At 52.1% G+C, this 22,917-nt stretch overlaps 1 protein-coding gene across 22 annotated transcripts in view; it reads right to left on the reverse strand.

Moving 5' to 3' along the window:
* Window positions 1-22,917, reverse strand: part of Arvcf (ARVCF delta catenin family member) — a 53,819-nt gene that overhangs the window by 12,590 nt on the left and 18,312 nt on the right. For 16 of the 22 annotated variants that reach the window (XR_007109872.1, XR_007109871.1, XM_047561811.1 and 13 more), the window contains 5 exons: window positions 11,957-12,183; window positions 3,495-3,653; window positions 2,777-3,303; window positions 1,278-1,777; window positions 165-348 (listed from right to left, as the gene is read on the reverse strand). Coding sequence is in view for 20 of the 22 variants with exons in the window: in XM_047561811.1 (XP_047417767.1) it covers window positions 165-348; window positions 1,278-1,777; window positions 2,777-3,303; window positions 3,495-3,653; window positions 11,957-12,166 (1,580 nt within the window). In the remaining 2 variants the exon portion in view is untranslated. The other 6 variants (XM_047561823.1, XM_047561822.1, XM_047561805.1 and 3 more) reach the window with 5 other exon arrangements.

Consider the following 22,917-nt stretch of genomic DNA (forward strand, 5'->3'; position numbering starts at 1 on the left):
CCAGGTGGTTCACTGTCTTCCATGCTCTCTGGGACTCTGAGAACATGGCAGCCCCCCAGCATAGGGCCCAAGTGTACATGCAGGCTCTGGCACCTGCTTCTGCCTCCCTGATGGAGCACCCAGTCATCCTGTGGAAACAGCCTAAGCCCAGCCCCTACCCACACCTCAAGCAGCCTGATGTGTTCTTGAAGACAGTCGTCCACTCAGCATCCCGGGGCTTGGAGTCCTCGTTGGGCTCTCGTTCCCAGCCCGAGTGGGGCACGATGACCTCATGGGTCAGTGTCTGCAGGCCATGGTCAATGATGACCATCTTCAGGGGTTCGTAGGATGACAGGTTCCAGAGTGTGCCTGCAGGGCGCCGCCGACCAACCATGCTGACTACTTGACCCTGCCCCCCCAAAGGACTATGCTCAGGACCTGCCCCCACCCTCATTCCCCAGTCCATAAAGGAATTTTTTGTTTTGTTTTATTTGGTACTGGAAATTGAACCCAGGGGCACTTACCACTGAGCTACAGCCCTACATCTTTCTTAAAATTTTTGAGACATGGTTCCCCTAGGTTCCCCTAAGTTGCAGAAGCTAGTCCTGAACTTGCAATCCTGTCTCAACCTCCCAAATAGCTGGCATAAGTCAAAGCACCCAGCTCCACATAGTCAGTCAGTATAGTTTTTTTTTTTTTTTTTCTTTTTATGGACTGAGATTGAACCATGGCCTTAGCACATGCTAGGCAAGCACACTACCATTGATCTATACTCCAGCTTGCACAGAAAGTTAGAAAATAGTAAAAAGTCAGGAGAGGTTGTGGGAGACCATCCTGGCCGGAGCAAGACGTGCAGGCAGAATCCAAAGGTGGCTTCCAGATGGGACAGAAGAGCTGGGGTGCAGAGGAGGGGAATGGCAGGTGCCATCTCCTCCAACCCATTCCTGCTATGTGGGTAGGTGGTACTAAGGTTCCTGAGGCCACCAAGCTATGCAAAGAGATGATCATATGACCCTGCCTGCCCTTCAGGTCCTACAAGACAGAAGCCCTTCTACCCTACCGTCATGGGGTGGGAACCAGGGAGGTGGGTCCTGGTGCCAGCACCCCTGCCTATGGTAAAAGAGACTGGGGATCTGTCACAGCATCTGGGCTGGATGTCTACTCCCAGGGCAAACAGTACCAGCAGGTGGAATTCCTGACCTCCTGGGTGCTTTCTCCCAGGTGGCCTCACCCCTTCCAGGCTGAGCTTTGCTCTCCTCTCTTCCAGGGGGAAGCAGGCATGACCAGGTCCCACTCACCAGTGACCAGCTCACGGACCTCGTTGTCACGGGCTGCCCGTAGCAGGCGCACCAGAGCAGGCACACCGCCACAATCCCGGATTGCAGCCTTATTGTCGGTGTCACGGCCATAGGAAAGGTTGCGCAGGGCTCCGCAGGCCCTGCGACGCACTTCAGCCCGAGGGTGGTCTAGCAGTGCCACAAGCAGAGGCAGCCCGCGCAGCTGTCGCACGCGTCTCTTGACACCCTCATTCTCGAAGCACAGGTGCTGCAGGTAGGCAGCTGCATTGGCCTTCACAGGGTCCACAGGGTGCCGGAGCATGGCCAGCACTTCAGGTAGCTCAGGGTCCCGCCAACGTGGCTCCTTGTGGGCACTGTCCACTGAGGGTGAGCGCCGCACCACCCGGTCCAGGCTGCCTAGACTGCCACGCTCTGGCTGGGCCAGTGGTGCTGTCGCTGCTGGGTACAGAGGCCGCTCATCAGTCAGTTCACCAGCATCATCTGCTACATCCTCATAGGCCCTGTGCAGGCGAGCAGGGCAAATGAACACCTTCACAGCAGCTGCCAGCCCTGCCCTGAGCTGCCCATCACATTATCCAGGAGACTATAAATGCCTGGAGCAGGGCTGGGCTAAGAGAATCTACATCTTAGTCCCAAGCATGGAGTGGAGGCCAAGAGTCATGCTCCAACCCAGCAAGAATTGACTCATAGCCAATGACAAAGGCAAATCCCAGCCAAAGGCCACTGGGACTTGAATCCTTCCCAGGATGGGGAGTTTGCTCACTCCTATCACCAATCCTGCACTAAATGTGTTTCCATGCAACATCTTTCTGTGATAGGGGGTGAGGAATCTCACCCACTTTCATAAGATCATCTGGCTAGTGCCAGGATGTAAGGGAAATAAGTGACTTTCCCTTCATGTGGTCATTCTAGTAAGACCATCTGAAGAGCATTCAGGCTACTAGCCCTTCAGAATATGAGATGTCCTTGGCTCTCAGTAGTCCAATGGGTTGTTGTCATCAAACTCACTTCCCAGAGTAGGGACTGAAGCTAGGAGGGTCAAGTGACTCGCCTAAGGTCACATAGCAAATCCAGACTCAGGCTGTGGTTATGTTCCCACTCTGCAGATATAGGGCATATGGACAGATCCAGGGGCTGTGACAGGAAGGACTAGGGATAATGGGTTCTGATTATTTTGGTGCCTGGGAGAGACTGAAGCACAGGGATAGTCTGGGGCTTTGAGCTCAGACCAAAACACACTGAATCTCTTATGTTTGGGTATTAACAGCCATCTGTTTGGAACAAAGCAGGTGTCACCAGCTTCTCTTCCATCCAGACTAATATCTACCATCCCAGGATTTGTCCTTGCTGCTGTCCTTGAGAAGAGCCAAGGCTGATTCAAACTAACTTGAGCATGACTAACTCAGCCCTGGCAGCTTGACTAACTGTGGAGTATTCTGTGGTTTGGGAAGAGAAAGTGGACTTCCAAAGGAAGCAGCCACAGGGAACAGGGTGCTCACCTGGCACGAAGGCCCCGCCCACACTCAGCTCTTCTCCGTGTGGCTGTGCCATAATCGGGCTCCAGCTCAGGGCCACCCTCATCATCAGCAGCCAGGCTGCGTGTGTCATCCTCCAAGCCATAGGGCTCTGCCTGGAAGCGCTCGGGCAGGGAACGGCCACTTGATGGTCCAGGCTCAGGACCCATAGGGAAGGCCTCCCGGCGGCCAGGCAGTGTGAAGCAGCCATCACCAGGTCCTGGGCCAAGGGGGCCAGTGCGTGCGGGCCGTACCCCTAGACCTCGAGACAGGCTGCCATAGCTGGGGCCATCACGGAGCTCAAGACCATCAGGAAAGCCACTCCCACTACTGAGGTAGGCTCGGGAGAGTGTGGCTGCTGGGCCACCACCACGCAGTAGGAAATGCCGATCCAGAGGGCCATCAGCAAAAGGGCCAAGTGGAGGGCCACCATCCAGCAGGGGTAGTCCATCTGGACCCAAAGGCACCTGGCGTACTGTCCTCGTGGTCACTGTCTTGACAGTCTTGGTGACCTGGTGGATAGGCCGATAGTGGGTGGGCTGGGCAGTCCAAGAGGCCTGGACAGTACCCTAGCAAAGCCATGGTGGCCACAATTTTCCACCCAAACGGGTAGCCCCTGGGGGGTTGACTCACATGCCCACACCACAGAGGGACAACTACAGGATTCCTGGCTTGTTTTCTTACCGCCTCTGCCCAGCTGTACCTTGGTTTCAGTGCGCCGGGTTGTGCCATCTTCAGATGTGACAATGGACACATGGGAGGTGGGTGTACCAGGGTCTTCCTCCACTGTCACTGTCTCCTCTAGCACCTCAGGTGCCTCCGGCATTGTGGCCAGTGATGCCTGGCTCCCTGGGCTCTGTTCCTGGGGGAAAAGAGGCACATATCAGGGGGCAGGACCTGCTGCTCACATGTCCCTGGTGTATAGGTGCCTGATTCTCCATCCTAGGGCCTCCTTGGGTTCAAATAAATAGAGGCTTGTGCCTCTCTGAGCTGCAAGGCCTTGGCTACTGCAAGTCTTTCCAGGCCTGAAGAGGTCCTAGGTGGGACATGCAGGACATCCTCCTGACATCACCTGTCACTCTTGGCTGGGCCCTCAAGGTGTTCTGGAGTCTCCTCCCTATTGCACTCCAGAAGACTGGAATGATAAACCTTGGGTCACAGTTTCAATGGCACTCACTGACTCCTGTGGCCCCTTCCAGTCTCCTGCCAAGTCCAGTCAGACACCCTCGCAGGACTGAAATACCCAGATCCCAGAATGCACTGTGTACCCAAAGCACCAAAATATTCTTGCTCCTTCCAATTCAGACACTCTTGAGGGCAAGGCCTGGCCTCACCTCAGTCAGGCCTATGTCTGGTGCCCCCTGCTGACAGAGACCGGGATGTCATATCAGAGACTAGAGATAGTGGATTTGCAGTGCAAGTCACCTTGCCATCACCCTCTAGGGGGTGGGGTTGGGGACACTGAAATTCTAGGCAAGACATCTCTAGACTTATGCCCTTCTGAGACTCATGTGCCTACTAGCTGACTTGCCAGTGGGGAAGCTGAAGCTGAAAGAGGACAGATCAGTCCTGCTCTGCGGAGTGGCATGGGGACTTAAGCCAATCTGCCTTTGGGCATATGTACCCCAGGCCCCGCTATGGTTACATCTAGGGATTGGCATCTGCCAGGATGGGCAGGGGCTGAAACCCAAACTGTGGTGGGTGGGCAAAGGGGGAGCACATTCCTGGGCAGCCAGGGACAGTTCAGTAGGAGAACATGCCTTAATCTATAGTCTAGGCCTCATGACTCACAGAATGTGCTCCCTGCCTTGGCCCCCTGAGGCCTGCACAGAAACTGAACAGAGGCCCAGGGAGGGATACAACACATACTGCATCTGCCTGGCTCCAGAGTCACACTCTACCCTTCTCTGGTGGTGGGAGGTACTCTAGGCAAGCTGCCCAGGGCTGCCCTCTGGGACTGCCTCCTGAGATCTTCAGCACAGGAATCTGTCCCTGTCCTGGGGGCCCTAATGCATGCAGAACAGAGGTCTGGGTAGGGGCCTGCACCAACATGTTAGGACAGTGCATCCCTCAGGATCAAGTGAAAGAGGAGAACAGTAGCATAGAATGCTTTCCCCGCTCCCCTAGAAGCAGGTCCTCAGAAGGTAAGAGATAAAATTATAGATAGGGAACAAGTCTGACAGAGGGGAGGGAGTTTACTTCACTACTGTTAGCCAGGGGATTTCAGGCACTTGTCTGATAAGGAATCCTCTGAGTGGCACTTTACCTCTTGAGGATAAGGTCTTGATGGCCACCAGTCCAGTCTTGGTGGAAAGTCTGCTGGGACCTGGCCAGAAAGAAAAGACCCCATTCCCAGAGAAGAGAGACTGAGGTCCAAGATGGGAACAATTGGTAGAATGCCAAGCAGGGAGGCCTGAACTTTTCTCCAAGGGCAATGGGAGCTGGAAAGGTTCTAGAGTAGAAAGTAGGCACAGGGCAGCCATCCCTACTAGGGCCTGGGCTGCTCCATGTATATCTGGTAACTGTGTGTCAGGCTTCAAACTCTCTCTGCAGGGCCCTGGGACAGCTCTAGTGTGGGAGCCAACCAAGAAGGGCTGCCTTCCTGGAGACGAGGTAGAAGGGAAGAGCAAGACTGAGGAGACTGTTGCCCAGGACACTGCCAGTGGGATATGGCCCCTTAGATTTTCATAGATTAAACACAAAAAGAGTCCATACTAGCTAGGTGGCAGGGTACTCGGCCCATACCAATCAGTTCACTCTGTCAATTACATGCTGTTCATCAGCCCACCAACCCACAGACCCACCAGAAAGATGTTCCAGAGGCCTGGGCCACAGAATAGACTTGGGCATTCCTCTACCATAAGCTTCAGTTTCCCTATTTGCTGCCAGCTCTGAGACCCCCATAGTTGGGGTTGGGAAAGGACACTGTGGTACCTCATTACCAATTTGTGGCCCATCTCCCTCCTCCCACACTGGCTATGGTGATGGTTTAAAAGTGCAGAGTTGGGGTGGTTAGGAAAGCCAGGGCCCCTAGTAGTTACTGGCAATTCTGCAGTATCACCACTAAATCAGGGACCAGCAGCAAGGCAGTGGGATTCCAAGGACCCAAGAGTCCCTGCTGGCAAATGACCTCAGGGAGCTAAAAATGGGCAATGACTTCACCCAGGCAGGCGGAAGCATGAGTCAGCTGGCGCTAATGGAAAAGCCCAGTCCTGCTACACATGCCTAGGCACACACAGACAAGGATCTGGAAACACACACAGACACGTGTACCTGATTTCTCCAGTAGGAACATGTGCATGTCCACAAGAATGTGAGCACTCAGCCTAGCTCACAGTTCTGAATATATCAATTTGTGGCATCTCCTAAGCACACCCAAAATGCACAGTACTTACTGCTCTCAGAGGCATATGCTAGAATACCTGTATTGTCATGTCTTCCACTGTCTTATCCAAACCCTTACCCATGTGGGGCCTTGAGATGTGCTTTCAACATGCAGGGACCAAGCCATTCAGGCATCCACTATGGGGGTCTCAGAGCGGGCAGCAAATAGGGAAATTGAAGCTTATAGTACAGGGATGCCCAGGTTAACTCCATGGCTTTAGGGCTCTGTAACATCTTTATGGGAGACCTATGGAATGGTGGGCTAATGACTAGAATACACTTGACTGGGGTGCTTGGATCCCTGTCTGGCCCCAGTGTCCTATTCTGAGGTTTCATGATTCACATCCACCTGCCCACTCTCAAGGAACCCTGGCCCTGCAGTCCCACATTACCTATGTCCTAGTCCTGATTCTGGGCTGTTCCCCTCTACACCCCAGACATAGGCACCATCCTGGACATAATAGCCTTGTCCTCCCCCATTCCCTGTGTTCTGCCAATGATTTACTGTCACCCCCTCCTTGGTCCTGGCCTTATCCTTTTGCCTCATAAAAGGACCATGTCCTGTGGGGCTCACATTCATCCTGGGGCTCTCACATCTGTGGTGGAGCAGGTCTATAGCCCCTGGGCCTGACTTGGAGAGGGGCTGCAGTTCAGTTCTGGGGTTTCCCATGAGCTTCCTTGGGCCTGTAGGAAGGGCTAGAGAGTGGCTGATGAGGCAGACCTACTCACCACTTCTCTCAACAGGATCCCTGCAGACACAGAACTAAGTACAGCACAAGAGCCCTGGGTCCCATCAAGCAGACACTTGGGGTTTGTTTTCCTCATTTAGAAATGGAAAGGGCACAGGTTGCCAGTCCTACCTATGTAGCCAAATGCAATGGAGAATAGAAAAGCAAGATGTAGATCAATGCTCAAAGGCCTATGCACTTTACAGATAAGTCTGTATAGTGAAGAACAGACTATAGGGGTGGGTGTCCCATCCAATGCAAGGTCTCCTAGCAAACATAGGTTAAGGTGAGAATGCACACTTGGAGACAACGACACCTGGGCTAAGTCTCCAGAGGGCAAGCAATGGCTACCCCTGAATGGACAAAAGGATGGAGAATTCAAACAGTTCTGAATCCCTCAAAATGACCCTCCCAGGTGGAGTGCAGCACAAGTCAGACTGGCTGGCATCTCCCACCAGGCAGCCAGACCTTGGCCACCACAAAGCACCCTCTCCCTTAGTGCCCATGGCCTCTGCCCAGTGCCTGCGGGGTGGGAAATCAACCTTCCACAGTAGCAGTATGCCTGCCAGGGTGTGGCCCCAGACAAGTGTGCTGAAAGACCAAGGAAATACAGTGTCCAGCAGGCTGGGAGAGCAAGCCATCACCTAACCCAGTTTCCCAAAGCCCAGACCTCAGCCACAATGTGTTCACAAATTTGCCCCTGGTCCCTCCGTCTCTGGATCAGTCAGTAGCCAGATCTCTGGAGCTAGAAATGTGTAACAGGCAGGAATCTGGCTATGGGAGACACCCCTCCTACCATAAAAGGGTCTTACATGGGGTTGCTCCTCTATTCAGTTTGTATTCTCGACTATTATTGAACCCTACTCTTCCTGAGCAGAGTACAGGTTGTCAACTGCCTTCCACTCCACCCAATACTGGGAGGCGGCCAGCCCCGTTTTCCTCTGAGACCCCTCCTGTCTCCACACGTGGGCAGGACCAGCCTCCACCCCTCCCCTCATGTGCTGCTGCTGAGGCAGAGCTTCCATTAAAGCTCCAGAATCTCCTTCGCAGGTCCCCGGAGTAGGAGCCCGCGCAGGGCTATAAAAGGGAGGGGAAAGGAAGGGAAGGAGCCCAGGGAATAGGAGGCCTTCTCGGACTTTCCCCTGCAGATTCAGCCTCCCTCCGCACAGAACAGGGATACTCAGGAAAGTCCTGGCCCCCTACCCCGGTACCTCGCCACCTGTCCTGTGCGCTGGCTAAGGTGCACCAACCCAGGTCCTGGCTCCTTCTGAATGCAGGATTGCCCACGTTGGAACCCCGCGCGCCGGTTCCGGAGACTCGGTGGCCTCAACCCACTCTGCACAAACCCAGGGTAGTGCGCTCACTCTTGCCACCCCGCCTGGCCCAGGGTCCCGCGCAGCCCAGCCAGGAAAGCAGACAATAGCTGCCCTGGGCCAGCAGCTCCTCGTTAACAAAAGCGGGTCCTTCCCGGGGAAGTCCGGCGCCCCGCCCTCCGGCGCCAGCCCTGGGACCATGCCCTTGGTCCCCGCCCGGAACCGAATTCCCTCCAACCTGTCTGAGTTCGGCCGGCATTGGGCCGGGGCTCTGGGGCGCGGGCCGGCGGGGGCAGCGGCAGATGGACCAGGCTCGGCTCCGGCGCCTCGGCCGCTTGGGCTCGGCGGACTCGCTCCCCGCTGGGCGGATCTGGCGGCGGTCAGGGCGAGCAGCCAATCGGGCGGGGCCGCGCCCAGGCGGGGCGGGGCGGGAGCCACTGGAGTGGGGCGAGGTTAGGAATTCTACCGTCGGGGGGCGGGGCTCTGCAGCCAGGCTAGGCCCGGGTGGTCCACACGTCCCTGGCAGCTGATCGTTCCTGGCAGCTGATCGGACTTCATGTCCCTCCCATAGGGGGTGGCATATTCCATCCAGTGAGTTTAGCCAAGTACTTCCCAGGCTTCGGTTTGCCGTCAGTAAATGAACACATACACCCTTCGGCCTGTACAGTTAAGAAACTGAATTCCCACAGGTCAAAAGCCAGCCCCTACTTGGGAGAGGGTGCAAGGACATCCTCATTGATATAATCCACTTATCCTGGTTATGACTCCATTTTCTCGTTCTAGGCTAATGGAGACAGTAGTTATATAGCATTGTTAGCGCTGCAACAATTCTCAGATCTAGTCCCAGCCCTGTGCTTAGCCCCCACCCAGCACAGGCCTCCAAGGAAGGGCCCCCATAGAGCTCAATGAAGACCTGGTGAATGGTCCTTCCAGAGGCCCATTTTGTGTTTTGAGTTCTCTCCATCAAGAAACCCAGTGTCTTCCCACCCTTAGAGGTTGTCAGAGTGGGTCAAACATTGGGGCAAGTTAACAACTCTTTTTTTTTTGTGGTACTGGGGATTGAACTCAGGGCCTTGTGCTTGTGAAGCAAGCACTCTACCAGCTGAGCTATCTCCCCAGCCCTAAGTGAGCAACTCTTGAGTGAGCTTGGGTAAGAATCTTAATCACTTTGCCAAGTGTGGTGGCATAAGTCTGTATCCCAGAATTCCAGCGACTGGGGAGGCTGAGGCAGTAGGACTGCAAGTTCAAAGCCAGCCTCAGCAACTTACTGAGTTAAATAAAAAATTAAAAAGGCTGGGGATGTGGCTCAGTGGTTAGGTGCCCCTGGGTTCAATCCCCAGTACCAAAACCAAATAACAAACAAAAACAAAAACAAAAACAAAAAACAAAAAACAGAAACAAAAAAAATCTTAATCTTTTTGATCTTGGATCCTCAGAAAAAGTTCAAGGGGCTAAGCTGGCCTCAGACCCTCTCTCTTCTATGTTTCTGATCTACTGGGAAGTGGTGGCTGAAGTGGGGGGATCAGAATTGCCAATTAGGGGTTCTTTATCTCATGAAGTCCCCCAGCAGCCACACCTAAGAAGTCTGACTCTATATGGGGAAAGGAAATTCAGGAAAGGGTCAGTGAGGGTGACCTTCTTGGGTCACTTGCCACAGAGGCAAGACAATGGCTCCTTCATCGTGTATGAGAAAACAGGTTCTGATATTAACAGAGCTGGGGCCAGCCCAATGAGGCTTTGTGGGTACAGCAAAAAAGGGGGCATAGGCCTGGGCTTCCTGCCTTATGGGTACTTTTCCCTTGCCCCTGTTCTGAAAACAACCTGTCTTGCGGCCAGTCCTGGCTTCCAGGATATGCCATGTACAGAGGTTACACTGCCAGCATGATCGAGCACTTTGGGTGTCCACTATGTGCCCTTTTGAACCCCAGTTTCCCCACTTGGACAGGAGTGAGTTTATTTGACCACTGGTCTCCTGCATCCTCCTTTTTTGGCTGCCCAGGCCAGGGAAGAGTAGTACACACTGCCTTGAGGGAATGTGGTCCCAATCCTGAATTAAAGCTGGTTTGGTCTTCTCCCCAACTGCACCAGCTGCTATTGCCCCAGCTACATGCCCATTTGGCTGAGCCCAAGGCAGGTCCAATGGCTCATCTGGCCAGGCCCTCATGATGCCCTTCCCCACTAGGTGAGGATCAGCCCTGCTCTGGCTAAGTGTCGGAAAGGCAGGCAGCCAAGACCGTGGAAGAAGCCAAGGGGACCAGGACAGCAGTAATTTCTAGCTCTGGTTCCACAGTCTTGGCCCCCAGCTACCTGCCTTGCTGGCTCTAGATTTCAGCTCTGTTCCTCAGGTTCAATGGCAGGTCACCCAGTACCTCTTGCTGGGATTAATCTGAGAAGTAGGTTTGGCATGGAGGCAGTTGGGTCTGGCTAACCCAATGCCTCCCTAGTCCAGCTTCAGCCCTGGGAACACATGCTGTCTCTGATTCCAGCCTAAGATAAAAAGGGCAGGGTAGAGGAGGGGTCATGGCCTAAGGTCATTCAGGCTTAATCCCCAGGAGGGAAAGGTAACTCTAGACTGTGGGAACATCTTTTTACCAGGGCATCGACCCTCTAAATGCCCTCTGTCCTCCCACACTACTTATCTGTGGGCTGCAGAACAGGGCCTATTCCGGGCTGGTAGGGCTGGACTGAGTGCCTGGAGCCTGAGGAGCAGTCTCAAGGTCACTGGCTGCCATTGTCCCCATGTTGCTCATCTAGGCTATTCTACTTCCCCTGCTAGAGTTTAGGGGTATAGGCCTCACTCTTTGGAACTCCTGGTGCCTGGAGGTTTTGGAGGTATCCCTTGCACTGACTCCCCTCAGTTCCAGGCTTCTGTGGCTGGTTATGCCACGTGCCTGAGACCACTCAGACCCAGATGCTTAGAAAGAGAGTTCCCCAGTGAGTTAGGGGCATTCTGAAGACAATAATTTGATTCTGACTGTGTACTTGTACAGGGTCATACATTCTATAAGTAGTTTCATGAGTGGACAAAAGAACCATCACCTGGCCACTGTTAGGCAAGGCCAGGCTCAGGAGTGATCACTTGCCCAAAATTCCTCAGCCTGACATAGGCAGATATTCACCAGACTTCAGGCTCCGTGAACTTCCCCACTCTACCCTCATGACCCATGGAGGGAAGGAGGATGTTGGGAAGACCTAGGCAGTCTGACTTCTGTGGAGCCCTTGTTGTTCCACTGGTTAGGAATAGGCAGGGTGCCACACCTCCTGGGGATGAGCAGGTGCCTAAAGCATAGTCTGAGGGCAATAGACAGTGGGGAAACTGAGGCTCCCATGTCACACTCTGAGCTGTAGACAGAGCCTGGAATCTTGATCAAGCCTTCCCCTGGAGCTGACCTACCATGCAATGAAGAAGAATATCATGGCAGGGAGACTCCAGAACAGGCAAAACCAGGTCACCAGGCTGTCCAAGGAGCTGTTCAGATCAGAACCTGTTCAGTGAGCCCTGAGAGCTCCCTCAGTGGAGTGTGCTGATCTCAGGGTCAAGTTGTATCATGAACATCCTTCATATAGTGCCTAGCATACCTAAGTGGATATCCAATCCCCTTGGGATCTTTTCTTCCCTCTCTAAAAGCCTCAACAGGTCTTATAACAAGCCATTGTACACTCATTTGTGGTGTTCTAAGACCCTTAGATTGATTCCCCAGTTGGTTGTTTTTACCCCCTCCCATTCACTGGGCTGTTACCTGCAGGACCAGCTGTTGCCAGGCCATTGGTAGGGGCTGCCCACTGCCCATACCACCGCTGCCTACTCCAGGCTGCTGGGCACGCTCCAGCTGCAGGGCAACATGGCGCCGTTCCTGCTCCAGCGCCCGTGTCAGTCGCTCGAAACGGGCCTCCTGCTCCTTCACTGAGGCCAAGATGCTGGCAGCTGAGTGCACATTGCAGTCCTCCATGATAGGGTGCCAGCTAGCTGCAGGCAAAGCAGAGCAAGCTAAGGGTAGGGTGGAGCAGTGGCCTGATAAGGCCACCATAGGCCTCTTGCCCATCCCACTCACACATCATACAACTCAGTCCCAGACCAGAGCATTCAGCTCTCTGGAGGGAGGTTGCATTGATTAAATTCTAAATTAAAAGTCATTAATCCCAGGCTGGCCAGAAGCAGCTGGCTCATTCCCAGTGAGGCCTGGGGTTCTAACCCAGGCTTTGTTTCCTGCCAGGTCATAGCAGAACCATGGACTGTGAGTGTCTTAGAGCCTGCTGGGCAGGGCAGGAAGAGCTGGTGTGATGAGTGTCCATTATTTCCTAGGCCCACAGCATATACCAGTTCATCTCTATTTCATGGGACTATCCCAGCCCCACCTTATAACAGTGGGCAAGGCCAAGACCATCTGTAGCCACACAGTTAGTGTGCCAGAGCTGGTGTGGCCAATGGGCAGGGAGTAAGAAGCCAGTCTACTGCTGTCAGGTGCCTGGAACACCTACACAGGTGTTGGGTGACCACTGCCTCAGCTCCCAGCAACACTAGCCCAAGGACAGTGGTCCAACATCCATTTACAGCCATTCCAGCCTAAAACAGAGGCAGTATCTGTTTCACACAGCTAAGTGAAAGCTTATTAAAAGCCTGGCTGAGGTTCTGGCTAGGGCTACATAAAGTTTAGAGTCCCTCTGCCCGCAAGTGGGCCATGTTGTGAGAGGGCAGGGGTCCAAGCATCTGAGGCCCAGTACTTAGGGAGGTCAGGCCCACCCAGCTCCTGGCTCAGCACTGCCCCCAGGGGGCCCAGAGCCCCAGGGGAACAGGCTAGGAGCAGTGGAGAGTTGGCATTTGCAGTGACGAGCCAGCACTTTTCCCTGCTGCTTGTTCCCTGGATGACCAGTGTTTGTTTTTCATGGGCAACAAGAAGCAGGCCAAGTATGCAGAGCTCAAACCCTGGCTCAGAGCCACAGGCAGGGTACAGCCATGTGGCCACAGTGCCTAGAGCTTGGTGTGTGGCTTGATGCCCAGTGTTGTTTGGGGTCTACTCCTGGCTGATCCCACACTGGCCCACTGAGGACAATTCTGCTAGAACTGTTTACCCCTGCACCAACAGTGAACCTGGGCTTAGAAAGGGTAGGCCCCTGTGTAGGAATGTCACACGCAATGACTGACACAAATAGAGGGCCAGCTCTGCTGCTCACTGGCCTGAGATGGGGCCAGCTGCAAGGACAGAGCCCCCAGAGAGGAAGAGTCACTGCTGGGCTGGGCCACATTAGTGCTGGTTGGGTCAAGGACATAGCATACTTCAGAGGTGAAATGACACTCTGGGGCCCAGTCCACCATGACAGCAAGGGAAACCAAGGTCCAATGAGGGCAAGAAACCAGCATAAGCCCCAACATCTACTCTTCATTTCCCCAGCTCCTGTCACATAAATAAAATGGTCAATGTGATCTTGCAGGGATGCCCGTGTGGGAAGAAGAGCTGTTAAATCAGCTATAGCCTGAGAATGAACGACATTGTAGGGAGGAGAGGTGGTAGCCTCACTGGATGGAGGGGGGTCACAAGTGAGGCAAAGCCTGGGTTCTCTGGCCACCAAAAAGCACAGCACAAGCACAGAAGGGACACTCTGTCCTCCTGTGCACATCTGCCAGCACCCAAGCCCAGCCAAGGTCTTATGGTATGGACTGAGCCTGGTGGTACAGAGTATGAGGTCTTCCTGCCTGGGAGGAGACAGACAACTCAAGTTTTCAGCCATGTCTTATTTGCCCATCTCGGCTGAAACTTAGAACCAAGAGGCAGAAGGGACCTGTAGGCGGTAATGATCAGGATCCATGGGACAACTGCTGGCTTTGTGGGCAGAAGGCAGCTTCCTTCTTTCTTTGTGCAGAGAAAGACTCCTGCCTGACCTCTAGTTTTATCCTACCACTTCCCAAGTCCCATCTAGCAGGTCCAGGCCTGGGTTACAGACACTTGGGGACAGTTTCCCTACCCTAACCTCACCCTCCAACCATACCCCAGCTCTGGAGTCCAAGCAGACCCATACTGAAAGGGGCCTGCTGACTCCAGTTGAGGGCTGGCTGGGGGCCCAGAATTCTGAGGCTACAGTGAAAAGGTGGCCAAACCCTACACTGGCTTTCCCTTTGCCCAATTCAGATCACTTAGAGTGAAATGATGATGTATCTCCTGGGTAACATACCTAAACACTGGCCATATTAGGGGTAGAGAGTCCTAGTAATGCCCACAGGAGAGGAGAGGACTGGATGCTGAGTCACAACTATCTGCCTAAGCCTGTGTGCACACTTTCTCTCTGCTGAACCCTGATAGTTGTGGGCACCTATGTAGAAAAGAGAGGTCCAGCATCCCACACATGCAGGCCTCCATGGGTCCATGCACAGAAGTGCATGTAGACACAGGTGACCCAGCACCCCAAAGTAACTCAAAATGCTATTTTTATATTAAAACAACAAATGTGGTGTTATGGAAAGTAAAATGTAAATGAATTTTTAAACTGACCACAGAGGTTTCAAAGATAAATTCCATCAGGGGATTGGGGCACCAAGATGTAGATCCTGGGTGGGGATGGCATCAGGTATGCTTTTGCTAGGGTCCAGGGAGGTCCTCAAGGACAGGTAGGAGGAGTGATGCTGTGGGGCCTTGGTTGATCCTAACTCTCCTCCCTCAAGGCCTCCCCTCACCTGGAAAAGCCCAGCACTGCCTGCAGCATGGATTCCATAAGACCCCATAACCAGTTTCCCAAACAGGAGGCTACTTCCTGCCAAATGTGCCTACCCATAAAGTTGAATTAGAAATAAGACAGGAACAACAGTGGGCACCCCAGGAGTGACCATACATCAGGACCACATGAGAACATGAATATCCAGACCAGAAAACATTAGAAATCTTGGAGGTGGGTTGGTAAGGTCAGGACTGACATTAAATGTTGAAAAACTTAACTGTAAAAGAAGCACACTGGCTTGAGTGTTTAGTATTGAGCTGAGAGCATCCCTCCATGGTCTCACAGAACACTGCTGGACAAGGAGTTGCACAGGAGAGAAGCTTGGATGGAAAAATAAGTGGCCCCAGGACACATGAGCAGGAAGTGGGAGCCTAGAGGAAGAGCAAATCACAGATGGGTATGTAGGAGGATGGATAGACAAATGGGTAAATGGATGGGAAGATAGGGGATGGTGGGAGATAGATGGATGAATGGAAGGATAGATAGGTGAATATGGGGAATGGACAAATGGATAAATGGATGGATTGGTAGGTGGGTGAGTATAAAGAATGTCAAACTGGTGGGTGAATGGAGGAATGGATGGGCAGGTGAGGAATGATGGTTTGACAGATGGGTGAATGGATAGATGGGTACATAAGGTAATAGTGGGTTTGTGGATGAATGGATGAGAGGATGGGTGGAAGGTTTTGACGGGTGGATGGATTGTTAAATGGATGGATGAGTGGGTGGTTAGAAAGAGGGATGGAAGAATAGGAGGATGGATAGCAAAGGGAATAAATGAAAGAACAGGTGTGTGCATAGGAGGATAAGGAGATGATTATATGAGAAGATGAGAGCTCCATGGAAGGGTGAAGGGAGGATGGACAGTTAGATGAGCAGGTGGATAGATGGATAAAAAGATGAGTAAGAAGACAAGACAAGATGGGCTGATTAGAGGCTAGATAGATGGGGGATGAAGGAATAAGTGAATAGTTAATCAAATGGATAGAGCATGCTCTGGGGCAATGGGGTCAATGTAGTTTTGCTGGGAAAGTGAAGGCATCATCAGAGGAACTTGCAGGTAGGAGCTGAATGCTTCCCCTGAAACCAAAGCGTGATATTTGACATCTTCTTGCTGACCCAGACATTCCTCCTTAGAAGGAGTCCAGCCAAAGCACTGCTCTGGAAAATCAAATTATGGGGCCCCTGTCCAAGCTGGGTTGAGGAATTAGAGGAATTTCCTAAGGGTCAGGCCAGCAGGAGAGCAGGCAGCAGCTCTTGCCAGTCACCTATCAGAACCCAGGAGGGAACTGGTGACATCAAGCCTTCTTCCACTCCCCACTCTACACTCTGCCAATCTGAGGAGGAGGACATGGTACCAGAAAGTAAACTGGTTGTAGTCAAACTCAAGTCCAGTGATGACAAAGTCCATATTCTCTTCCTAGGAGGACATTGTTGGGGCTCTGTCTCCCCACCCCCCAACAGGAGATTTGTTCCCTAATTGGTTGGCCAGGCCTTCTAGGGATCCATCATTGCCCCTACTGGGATCAGATGGTGCCCCAAGTTTCAGGGATAGTTTCTGGCCAATCCACCAAGGATAGGCACTGTGCCCAATCTAGGAAGGCAGAGGAGTGCAGACTTGGGTAAAGGGTTCACACAGGGCAGAGTCCACTCATGACAGAGGCCAGGACTACAAGGTCTCTGGCAGTCAGTGCAGGCCTTGGGGTGTCTGGCAGGGATAGGGGATGGCTGTTCTCAGACTCTCAGCAGTGGAAGAAACTGCCAAGGAAAAAGGAACCAGCAGGACTTATAATAAAAGATTTCTGTACATCCTGCCCCCCCAAAAAAAGGCACTGCATAGTATGGTCATTTTTTAAGGAGTGACACCACTAAGAACAACATATTTCAGTTGGAATAAAAGGCCTTGGATTTACTTTTAGACTGTGACTTCAGCACAGTGGAGGCTGGTGTGGGATATGTGGGACCCACTGCACCCTTCTTTCTACTTCAGTGCCTTTATAATTTTCCATAGTAGAAGTCAGAAGAAAGTAAAGTGTAGTGGCACAAGTCTGTAGTCCCAGCTTCTTGGAAGGCTGAGGCAAGAGGATCACTTGAGCTCAGGAGTTTGAGGCTAGCTTGGGTCAACATAACAAGGTCCCATCTCAAAAGAGAGAGAAGAAAGAAAGAAGGATAAGAAAGCCATACAGAATATCAAAACATAATTGAGCTCAGTTGGTAGAGTGCTTGCCTCAACTGCACAAGGCCCTGGGTTCAATTCCCAGCACCACCACCACCACCACTACCACACACATACACATGCAAAAATAAAATAAAATAAAATAATTAACATGTTAACATGAAGTATTTTTTTAACATCTGGCAATAAAGTAATATCCTTACTCTGAAAGATGCTCTAATAAATCAGCAAGGAAAAAAAATCCAACTGAAAGTGGTGAAGAAGACATAATGCAATTGGAGGTAAGATTCACACATGCACATGCATACACAGGAAAGGACTATAAAGATCTGCATCTTGAGGCCAGAGTGGTAGCTAGGGTGTCCCCTGTACTGGGGTTGCTCCATGGCACTCACACAGTTCTGTACATTCCTGTGTCTACAAAGAACATGATCTATGGTTATAATTGGAGTCTAAGAAAAGAGGTTGCAGAGCTCTTGGTAACCACTCCTCTTGAAAGAGCCCCTACCCACCACTAATGGGTGGGTTGTGCTTCATTGATGGGACTTCTGCCAGCGGGTATATATGGCCAAGATGATGGCTGAGCCACCCTGGAGACTCCCCTAAAGGTGGCACCGAATGGCATGTGCCCAGTGACTGCAGTCATGTAAAATGTGCAAAGTAGTCAAGAGAGCTTGCAAAAGTGAAGGTGTAGGGGGCCAGGAGATAGGAAGAGCCTCTCTTTAACAGTCTTCATTGTAGAATAGGAAGAGTGGTCAGGTCCCATCACTTGGCTTCCAGGGAGAAGTATTTTTACTAGAATATCCCTGAGGATCTGGCTTGGATTGTGCTCACCCTCTCACCCAGCTCCTGTTTGGCTCAGCTAAGGTCCTTCCTTTGTGGGTTCCTCCTACCTGCAGAGAGGTTACTCCATCTTCTCTTTCCTTTGGGAAGCAAAATCTGTGCAAGTGAGAGCAGGGAGTTCAATTCACAGGGCTCATCCTATTAAGACCACATGTCGCTTACACCAAAATTGGTGGAATCTTGATATCCATGTGTCTGACTCTATTGGGCAGAGAGGGATTTTTTAAAAAAAATATTTTTAGTTGTAGATGGACTCAATAACTTTATTTTTAATGTGGTGCTAAGGACTGAACCCAGTCAGTGCCTTACATTTTCCAGGCAAATGCTCTACCACTGAGCCACAACTCCAGCCCTGAGGGATATTTTTTTTTTATTGTTCATATATATATATATATATATATATATATATATATATATATGGGATTGAACCCAGAGGTTTTTAACCACTGAGTCACATCACCAAATCTTTTTTTTTTTTTTTTTTTTTGTGGTACTGGGGATTGAACCCAGGGCCTTGTGCTTGACAGGCAAGCACTCTATGAACTGAGCTATATCCCCAGCCCTTTATTGGCTTTTCTTAAGAATTGTTGTCAAAAAGTACTTTATTAAAAAATTAAAAAAAAAAAAAAAACAAGAAAGGAGGCTGAGTGTGGAGGCACAGGTCTGTAATCCCAGCAACTTGGGAGGTTGAGGCAGGAAGATCACAAGTTTAAGGCTAGCCTCAGCAATTTAACAAGTGCTAGAATACTCACAGGCTTCATCTGCTTGCCTGCCTTATCCTTAGGTTGTCCATCCTCTGACACTCCAAAAGGCCAGCCTAAGTTCCAGACCTCAGGCTACCAAGTTTCCAGCTCCCTGGCACAGTGTGTCCCTGCCTTAATCTGACCCCTAGTCAACTGTGTCAGCCCTCCCATGCCCCTTAGTGAGGGGCATAGTGAGGCCCAAGCAACATAGTGAGGCCCCGTCTCAAAATAAAAGGGCTGGGGATGTAGCTCAGTGGTTAAGTGCCCCTGGGTTTAATTCAGGTACCAAAAAAAAAAAAAAAAAAGAAAAGAAAAGAAAAGAAAAAAAGAAAGAAAGGAAAAAGAAAAAAGAAAGAGGGGGAAAAATGACCACAGAGCACGGAGGCCAGGGAATTAAGCTCCCCAGGGGCGAGGGTGGTGCCCACAGCCTGTAGCTTGGGGGATGCAGAAGGATTTTCAGGCAGCCAGGAAATCCATAATCAGATTCAGCACGGAAATTAGATTTCCCAAGCAGAGGAAGAATGCCACACTGGACCACAGTGGGGGTGGGGTGAGGGGAGAGCCCTTGCAGTAGTTACCTAGTAGCATCTACTGATCACATGTGAAAGGGCTCCTAAAAAAGGCAAACCCTTTGTGGGTTCTTGTTCTGTATTAATAGGCACCCTGGGCCAAGGGTAGGCCAGGAGCAAGGCAGGATTGGTCAGCCCCAGACCAGGTGGCTTCTGAGCAGGAGGTCCAGGAGTATTAAGGGGCATGGGAGGGCTGACACAGGAGGCTGGGGGTCAGATGAAGGCAGAGACACACTGTGGCTAGAGAGCTCGAAACTTGGTAGCCTGAGGTCTGGAACATGGACTGGGCTTTTGGAGTGTCAGAAGATGGACAACCTGGGGACAAGGCAGGCATGCAGATGAAGCCTGTATTCCAGTGATTGTCCTCCTCCATGGGAGGCCTGAGTCACAGGGGCCACCTTTGGATCCCTGGGCCTAAGATTCCCCCTCAGGCATGCCACAGATACCTGACCCCTGTGCCCTTTGAGTCTATGTTGTTCCTTGGGACTAGCAGCATCTCCATGAGATCAGGGAAAAAGGGTGGACAGGAGTTCCCCAGACCCTAGGCTGGGATTTAGTGCAGCTCCCATCCCAGCCCCTTCTGTGCCTGATCCAGACTTTAGCTGCACCCAAGGGTACTGCAGGTAGATCTATAGGAAATGAGAACCCATATCCTCTGGGGTCTCTGCAGCAGTTGGTCTGGGACAACTCCAAGGCCCTAAGGCCCCAGGGCTGGGAGCTCCAGGCACAGAGGCTGTGGGGGCTACCAGCATATAGTGTCCTCTCCCTACATATTAAGCCTACCCACTTCATCCATGACAACAAAGTCCACGGAAGTGGGAAGGAACTGGTACCCCAAGATGTCCCATCAAGTAGAGTCAGGCATGGTGGTTGGGGCAGTCCATTGCCTCTACTCCCTCCCTTGACAGGTACTCAGTCTGCAAGATGCCCTATATGGGTCATCTCCACATCTCAGGGAGAAAGGAGTAGTGTAGGGGATTATGAGTTCCCATGTATACAGCTGAGTCCCACCCTTCTGCACTCTGGGGTGGGGTAGAGACAAATGCATTCCTGAGGAGGGGTCAGAAATTCACAGTAAGGCTGGGACTAATCACAAACAAGCACAGGGCTTGGGATCCCCATTCCTACTAATATCCTGATGGTCTCACTGAGACCCAGTTAGTGACAAGTATCCTGTCAGGCAGAGGGGCTATAGCTAGGCAGGTGCAGCAGTTACCATGTTGGCTGCCAGCCTATGTGCACAGTGTCCTAGGCCTGGAACCCACCCCCCTCCACATACACACACAGACAGTAGGTGGACCCTTTCTGCCAGGCCCCTCCATCACCATGGCAACACCCAGGCTTCTCTGGAGGGACAGAGCGTCTTTGTGGTGACACAAAGCCTCTTTGAGAGGTGGTGGGGGTGCAGCCCCTAGAAGCCTATGACCAGAAAGTCTCTGGGGACAAGGGAGGCTGTCCTGGCCCAGACTCTCTTCCCTGGGTTGCAAAACCAAAGAAGCCATGGTGGGAATGCCTGATGACTAGGAGCTGGGATCAGGTACCATTTGCTCCAGTTGGCCATAAAAAGGTTCCTGGGTTGCATGGACCTCACAGCCCAGGAGACACAGCAAAGGCTGTGGGCCTCCTCACTTTCTTCCACATTCTTTTAACAAGGAATGTTTTCTGCCTAGATGGTCAGAAAAACCTTTGCAGGGGGAACTTGTGCTTGATGGAAAACATTCAGGATTGGTTACAGGGACAGTGATAGGCTGGAGGCCCAGTGGGAACTGGAGTGTAGGAAGTTGTTGCAGGTAGGGGCCACAAGACTTGCAGGTAGGATGGAGGGAGGTCTCCAGGTCTTTTGGGATTGGTTATGGCATCTGGGCCCCACCCCAGCTCGCTGTCGTCTTCTCTGGTCTTGGCTCCCCCTGCTATAGGGATCCCTGGCTTGGCTGGCCTGCCCTGGGGAGAACATGGTCCATCCAGCTGTGCTGCCTGAAGCAAACTTGCTAGAGCCACAACCCCAGGACAAGTTTGGACAAAAAGGAATCTCACCATGGATTGGCTTGATCCAGGGTTAGAAAAACAGAACCCTGGGGACAATATAGGTCCTGGGCACAGTGAGAAGGACCAGTGCCCCAGGAAAGATCTCAGCATGGCAGCCCTGTCTGCATTCCCACTCCACAGTGGAGGCAAGGGGTGGCTAGGTCACATTTCAGTAGACCCCTAGTCTGAAGCCCTTCCCTGTCCTGGTCTAAGGGTCCCTACTTACCCTGACTGCTGCTGACCAGGCAGTTGGCAGTGCCCTACATGCTGGGCTCCATGCCCGGGAGGCCCTCACCAAGTGACCTCAGTCTGACCCACAACAGCTTTGCTAACTAAGCTCCTGGTGTGGGTCACAGGTCCTAGTGGCAGCAGGAGGTGGCACTGGCCCCAGGAAAGATCTGTCCCTTTGTGAGCAAATGTACATGGGCCCTGGGGAGCAGGGTCAATGGGCCACCCCAACCCAGCAATGCCTCTGAGTCAGCAAGTACTCTCTCCAGCTCTCACAGAGGCCACCACCTCATCCCTCCTGTCTTGCTTTCCCCATTGGCATTTGTGCTATCTGCTGATGCCTGCAGACACCAGGACGTGACTGTGGAGACCCACTCTTCAATAACACCTCATCAATCCTCCCCACAGTCATGTGAGCACAGCCAGACTGTGCAGGCTCACACAAGACAAAGTGTTGGGGGTGCTCTGATCACTCCCAGTTAGGAGTCTGATCTCCCAGGGAAGATGGGAGTCTAGGCGGGACTGTCAACATCCTTCGAAAGGTAGTTGCTTGGTAAGAATGAGGTGTGGGGATGTCAGGCACAGGCACAGAGGCCTAACTCCAGTGGCTCAGGAGGTTGAGGCAGGAGGACTTCAAGTTTGAGGCCAGCCTTTGCAATTTAGTGAAACCCTGTTTCAAAAATAAAGAAAAAAAAAATAGGACTGAGGATGTAATTCAGAGGTAAAGGGCCCCTGGGTTCTATCACCAGTACAAAAAAAATTCCTTGGGGCCAAAAAATTCCTCGGGGTCCAAGTAGTGGGACTCCCCCTTTCCTGGCCCTGCCTGTACAGGAACCACAGGCAAATTTGGTCAGATTTGGGAACAGCATGGAGGGACCTGGGGATAGCACCTCTGACTTCCTGCTGCCATGGCAGAGGCTGCTGTGGTGGAAGTACGAACAACTAGTTGTAGACGTATGGGAGGTTCGAGTGGGTAACTAAATGGAGGGTTCAGGCTGACAACAGAGGTTTGGACCTGGACAGCTGGAGGGAAGGAGCCCAGACCCTGCACTACAGAGTGCATGTGGAGATGTGTTAGGCTAGACAAGTCAAGGGCCCACTGGATATAGGAGGTTCCAGGACAGAGATTAAGGCTGGAGACAGAGAACCACTGTCGGCTCTGAGATAATGAGGTGCGGAAAACAAATAAACAAACCAAACAACTACAAAAAACATAGCACCATGGCTGAATGTTGTGGTGCATACCTGTAACCCCAGCAACTTGGGAGGCTGAGGCAGGAGGATCATGAGTTCAAAGCCAGCCTCAGCAACTTAGCAAAACCCTCAGCAACTTAGTGAGACCCTGTCTTAAAATATAAAAAAGGGCTGGGGATGTGGTTCAGTGGTTAAGAGCCCCTGGGTTCAATCCC

Source organism: Sciurus carolinensis, chromosome 8 (assembly GCF_902686445.1).
Source record: "Sciurus carolinensis chromosome 8, mSciCar1.2, whole genome shotgun sequence".
NCBI classification, from domain to species: Eukaryota; Metazoa; Chordata; class Mammalia; order Rodentia; family Sciuridae; genus Sciurus; species Sciurus carolinensis.